At 40.0% G+C, this 6268-nt stretch overlaps 1 protein-coding gene across 1 annotated transcript; it reads left to right on the top strand.

The window, feature by feature from the left end:
* Positions 1–1349: 1349 nt before the first annotated feature.
* On the top strand, positions 1350–2844 carry LOC146641066 (granzyme E-like). The gene is made up of 5 exons (XM_085398768.1): positions 1350–1407; positions 1728–1887; positions 2068–2200; positions 2367–2591; positions 2680–2844. Exons 1-5 carry the CDS (start codon positions 1350–1352, stop codon positions 2842–2844), a joined length of 741 nt encoding a protein of 246 aa, XP_085254894.1.
* The last annotated feature ends 3424 nt before the right edge of the window (positions 2845–6268 follow it).

Here is a 6268-nt window from a genome sequence, read left to right as displayed (position 1 = left end):
GCATCTTTACACAGCCTGCACCTGGGGTCTTGCCTGGTGTGATAGACCCCAGCCTCTATGGATCTTGTACTCAGAGCTTGTTCTTGTGCTGCCATGATTAGTGCCTCTGTGCTGTCTTTCAGTCCAGCTTTGTCCAGCCACTGGTAGGATTTCTGGATATCAGCCACCTCCTCTATCTGCCGGTGGTACATACCGTGCAGGGGCCTGTCCTTCCATGATGGTTCCTCGTCTCCCTCCTCTTTCTTGGGTTTCTGCTGCCTGAGGTATTCACTGAGCACTCGGTCAGTTGGGGCCATCTTCCCAATGTATTCTTGGATGTTCCTTGTCTCATCCTGGACTGTGGTGCTGACACTCACCAGTCCCCGGCCCCCTTCCTTCCGCTTAGCGTACAGCCTCAGGGTGCTGGACTTGGGGTGAAACCCTCCATGCATGGTAAGGAGCTTTCTTGTCTTTATGTCAGTGGCTTCTATCTCCTCCTTTGGCCAGCCTATTACCCCAGCAGGGTACCTGATCACGGGCAGGGCGTATGTGTTGATGGCCCGGATCTTGTTCTTACCATTCAGCTGACTCCTCAGGACTTGCCTGACCCTCTGCAGGTACTTGGTGGTTGCAGCTTTTCTAGCGGCCTCTTCATGGTTCCCATTCCCCTCTGGGATCCCCAAGTACTTGTAACTGTCCTCTATGTCTGCAATGTTGCCTTCTGGTAGTTCAATCCCCTCAGTTCTGACTACCTTCCCTCTCTTTGTTACCATCCGACTACACTTCTCCAGTCCGAACGACATTCCAATGTCATTGCTGTATAGCCTGGTAGTGTGGATCAGTGAATCGATGTCTCGTTCACTCTTGGCATACAGCTTGATGTCATCCATGTACAGGAGGTGGCTGACAACTGCTCCGTTCCAACTGCTGGATATATATATATATATATATATATATATATATATGTATGTGTGTGTGTGTGTGTGTGTGTGTGCGCTTGTGTGTGTGTGTGCGCTTGTGTAAAGTTACTGATTTTTTTTCATGGAGTTTGTTGAGCTGTGATCCGACAAAATCACCCCACAAGCTTAAATCTTGATTGTCCCATGACCAGCATTAAGCATATATATATATATATATATATATATATATATATATATATATATATATATATGTAATGTAATACTATGAAAATAAGAGTTTTTGTCAGGCTGTGGAGGTGTTCCTTATGTGGTTCAAGGCCACATCATTTGCATATGCAAATAACACAAGGACGTCCTTCTGTCTCAAATATAATGAAGTATTTAAAGAGTAAAGCTGTCAGTGATGTGTCCCACTGCTCTTCAGGATCTCAGCCTGCCTTTTGTCTCATCATGTTTGCCCACTTTAACCTGGCAATACTCACTGTTTTGCTGATTCTTCATGATCAAGGTAAGATTACAGATAGATGTATTATATTATGTAATTCATGAAGAGATCTGCTTTGCCTCTGTGCAGCAGTGATTGCATAGAATAAGTTATATGATGGATAAATAAATTTATAGCATACAGATAAATATTATGGAATACCACTGGTTATGAAGCAGAACTGGTGAAGACACATTGAGTTCTGTCCTCACAGAGTTTCATAAAGGCATACAGGGGCTCCCCCAATAGTGTGCCTTCATCAAAGCATCCATTATGTATTGCATCATGTCTGAACTATAAGACAGTATGTTTTTGTTTTATAAGGTATTTGATTTTTATTTCAGTCCACACAGGGGAAATCATCGGTGGCCATGAGACCGTGCCACATAGCAGACCGTACATGGTGCTTTTACAGCAGAACAAGGCAAATGGTCATTCAGGACACTGTGGTGGCTTCCTTCTGAATGAGAATTTTGTGTTGACTGCAGCCCACTGCCATGCTGAGTAGGTTAAACACACTTTATGTTTAACTACCAGAGATTCTAATGCCCCTAATAAGATAAGTCTTGAAACTGGGAAATATGTTTTATGATGGCTCCATATATGTTTATTTTATTGAACACAATATATAAATAAATAATCTCTTTATTGTCACTTAACAGTTTTGCTCTTATTGTATTTCAGAACGTACAAAATATTCCTGGGTCTTCACAATTACCATGATATGAATGGTGTACAACACCTGCATGTGGAGAAAGCCTTTCCTCATGATGACTACGATGCAAATACTTTTGAAAACGATATAATGGTCCTTAAGGTAGGAGAAGCAAATGACTTCATTTGTGCTTAATAACATGCCATAAGTAATAATGGTTAATTACTGTAATGATTTATCATTTAATATATTTAATTTAGATAAGCATCAAAATGCTATAATTCTAATATCTAATAAACCATTTTTTAATCTCTGCTCTTTCCTTAAGTTGAAGTCCAAGGCAGAATTTAACGATAAAGTGAAGTCCATTGCTCTCGCAGACCATGGCGATGGCTCTCTGCCACAATCATGTGTCGTCTCTGGCTGGGGAAGAACAAAAGAAGGAAGCCATATGTCTTTGAAACTCCTGGAAGCTAATGTAACCCTGACTGATGATGAGAGGTGTGCTATGGAAATGTTTTACTGCTCTAAGGGCGAGACTGGACCAGGCAAGGTAAGTACTTTTTTGTAACGTAACATGAAAAAATTTAACTTTTAGTCAGAAACGATCATTTTTTTGCACATGTATTAATGCTTTTCAGGGAGACTCTGGTGGTCCATTAGTCTGTGGAGATGGAAAGGCATATGGGGTGGTGTCCACCAGCAGTAGCCCAACTCCCAGTGCTTCATCAATCCATAGGTATACTAAGATACCCACCTACAAAGTATGGATCAATTCCATAATCAATGGTAATGGGAAATACTAATACGTCGAATGCGTGATGGATCATGTCACAATATTTGCACCACTGAAGTAAATCGCTCTTAAATGAGATTAGAATAAGGTTCAATCCCCAAAATACTTATCCCAATCACTGTAAAAAGACAAAATAAAAAAAACAACAACCCAAAAACAAAAACGTAACATCATACAGCAAAAAAAAAGTGTTATTGTGATTACTTTTTAAAGCATATTTTTCTGTATCCAGTTATTGAGCTTTTTTAGATGTGACATGTGTGGATATGGTACTACTTTGCTCTAAATAAATAATAATAAAGTATATCAAAGGTGTGTGATATTTGCTTTTAAAGCTTTCCCACTGCATTTTCTCAGTACTTGGGACCCCCTGTTTTCCTTCGACAAGAATGATATATCAGACACTAACTTTCATTACCACAAATGAAGTTGAATTTAAAACTATTTAGGGGAGCTTATTTGTACATGTTTAGGATAATATTATGAATTGAGCAAAAAATTTATATTTGTAACATTTTATTTTAAAACATTCAAGTTTAAGCCAACGTAAAATCTACAGTGGGGCAAAAAAGTATTTAGTCAGCCACCGATTGTGCAAGTTCCCCCACCTAAAATGATGACAGAGGTCAGTAATTTGCACCAGAGGTACACTTCAACTGTGAGAGACAGAATGTGAAAAAAAAAATCCATGAATCCACATGGTAGGATTTGTAAAGAATTTATTCGTAAATCAGGGTGGAAAATAAGTATTTGGTCAATAACAAAAATACAACTCAATACTTTGTAACATAACCTTTGTTTGCAATAATAGAGGTCAAACGTTTACTATGGTTTGCACACACAGTAGCTGGTATTTTGGCCCATTCCTCCATGCAGATCTTCTCGAGAGCAGTGATGTTTTGGGGCTGTCGCCGAGCAACACGGACTTTCAACTCCCGCCACAGATTTTCTATGGGGTTGAGGTCTGGAGACTGGCTAGGCCACTCCAGGACTTTCAAATGCTTCTTACGGAGCCACTCCTTTGTTGCCCGGGCGGTGTGTTTTGGATCATTGTCATGTTGGAAGACCCAGCCTCGTTTCATCTTCAAAGTTCTCACTGATGGAAGGAGGTTTTGGGTCAAAATCTCACGATACATGGCCCCATTCATTCTGTCCTTAACACGGATCAGTCGTCCTGTCCCCTTGGCAGAAAAACAGCCCCATAGCATGATGTTTCCACCCCCATGCTTCACAGTAGGTATGGTGTTCTTGGGATGCAACTCAGTATTCTTCTTCCTCCAAACACGACGAGTTGAGTTTATACCAAAAAGTTCTACTTTGGTTTCATCTGACCACATGACATTCTCCCAATACTCTGCTGTATCATCCATGTGCTCTCTGGCAAACTTCAGACGGGCCTGGACATGCACTGGCTTCAGCAGCGGAACACGTCTGGCACTGCGGGATTTGATTCCCTGCCGTTGTAGTGTGTTACTGATGGTGACCTTTGTTACTTTGGTCCCAGCTCTCTGCAGGTCATTCACCAGGTCCCCCTGTGTGGTTCTGGGATCTTTGCTGACTGTTCTCATGATCATTTTGACCCCACGGGATGAGATCTTGCATGGAGCCCCAGATCGAGGGAGATTATCAGTGGTCTTGTATGTCTTCCATTTTCTGATGATTGCTCCCACAGTTGATTTTTTCACACCAAGCTGCTTGCCTATTGTAGATTCACTCTTCCCAGTCTGGTGCAGGTCTACAATACTTTTCCTGGTGTCCTTCGAAAGCTCTTTGGTCTTGGCCATGGCGGAGTTTGGAGTCTGTTTGAGGCTGTGGACAGGTGTCTTTTATACAGATGATGAGTTCAAACAGGTGCCATTCATACAGGTAACGAGTGGGGGACAGAAAAGCTTCTTACAGAAGACGTTACAGGTCTGTGAGAGCCAGAGATTTTCCTTGTTTGAGGTGACCAAATACTTATTTTCCACCCTACTTTACGAATAAATTCTTTACAAATCCTACCATGTGAATTCATGGATTTTTTTTTCACATTCTGTCTCTCACAGTTGAAGTGTACCTCTGGTGCAAATTACTGACCTCTGTCATCATTTTAAGTGGGGGAACTTGCACAATCGGTGGCTGACTAAATACTTTTTTGCCCCACTGTATGCTGTCATTGATGTTAAAATACACTAAGATAAACTTAATGGTGATTAGTGCTTTAAGATATTCATACCAGTGTTACAAACCAGGCAAATTACATCTGTACAAAGGCAAAATTGTGTTTTAATATGAAACTACACAGAGACTACACAGAAATACACTGCACTAATGTTTTTGTTGGCTATCGCTTCCGTTGAGTCCCCATGTATTCATATTATACCTGTAGATCAGCTTCTTCTAATTTGGTTCACTAGTCAGTTTTCCCATGTTTTATCTGGCACCTTTCAGTTATTATACAACCCCAGCTGCAAATAAATTGGGAGGGTGTGTAAAATGTAAATAAAAACCAAATGCAATTATCTGAAAAACACAATATCCTATATTTTATTCACACTAGATCATTGAAAACGTAGGAATAATTGGGCTCAGGAGCACTTCTGGAAATCAGTATTTAAGAACATGGGTCACTGGGGCATTTACAAATGCATGTTAAAGCAAAGAGGAAGCCATATCCAATCCATGACCCATAAACGCTGCCATCCTTTCTGGGGCAAAGCTAATTTAAAATGGACTGAGGTAAAGTGGATTACGTTCTTTAGCTATTAGTAACATTAACAATGAACGGTAGAGGTTTTAGAGCAACATATGCTCTAAAACTGAAAATGTCTTTCAGAGAAAGCTTCACATATTTCAGCAGGAGAATGCTAAATAGCATACGGCGTGTATTATAACAGCATGGCTTGGCAGTAGAAAAGACTGAACTGGCCTGCCTGCAGTCCAGGCCTTTCACTAATTGAAAACATTTGGAGCATCATGAAAAAAAACATGACAACGACAAGAATGGGACAGCATTTCTCCCACGAAAGTGCAGCAGTTGGTCTCCTCGGATGTCAGATTTTTATGGACAGTTGTTAAAAGAGGAGATGCTACACAGTGGTAAACATGGCAATGTCCCAACTTTTTGCTGCCATAAAATTCAAAAAGCTCTCATTTTTTTTTCAGTTTAAACATTTGATACATTATCTGTTTTGTAGTATCAATAAAATATAGGCTTTTGACAACTGCAAATCATTGTATTCATTTTTTATTTACATTTGACACATTTCTCACTTTTTGGAACAGAGGTTGTTTGTATTATTTGCATAGTATGAGATGTTCTGTTTACATTCCTCATAGATAGATAAATGATTCAACGTGCTATCTAGTTATATAAACAAAAACAAGGGACTTTGGCCTTTTAGTAAACATGTTCAACCATCTTATGTCTATTATGTCTAATATAAGGATAATTT

The sequence above is a fragment of the Rhamphochromis longiceps genome, linkage group LG23, assembly GCF_057381845.1.
Source record: "Rhamphochromis longiceps isolate RC_006_pf linkage group LG23, R_longiceps_female_GT1.1, whole genome shotgun sequence".
Lineage (NCBI taxonomy): Eukaryota > Metazoa > Chordata > Actinopteri > Cichliformes > Cichlidae > Rhamphochromis > Rhamphochromis longiceps.
Note: the sequence above shows the minus strand (reverse complement) of the source record. Positions and strands in the feature narration are given on the sequence as shown.

Coding starts and splice junctions, on each gene's coding strand:
- LOC146641066 (XM_085398768.1), top strand. CDS start 1,350: ATGTTTGCCCACTTTAACCTGGCAATACTCACTGTTTTGCTGATTCTT. Junction 1,888..2,067: donor GCAGCCCACTGCCATGCTGA/GTAGGTTAAACA, acceptor ATTGTATTTCAG/AACGTACAAAATATTCCTGG. Junction 2,201..2,366: donor ACGATATAATGGTCCTTAAG/GTAGGAGAAGCA, acceptor TCTTTCCTTAAG/TTGAAGTCCAAGGCAGAATT.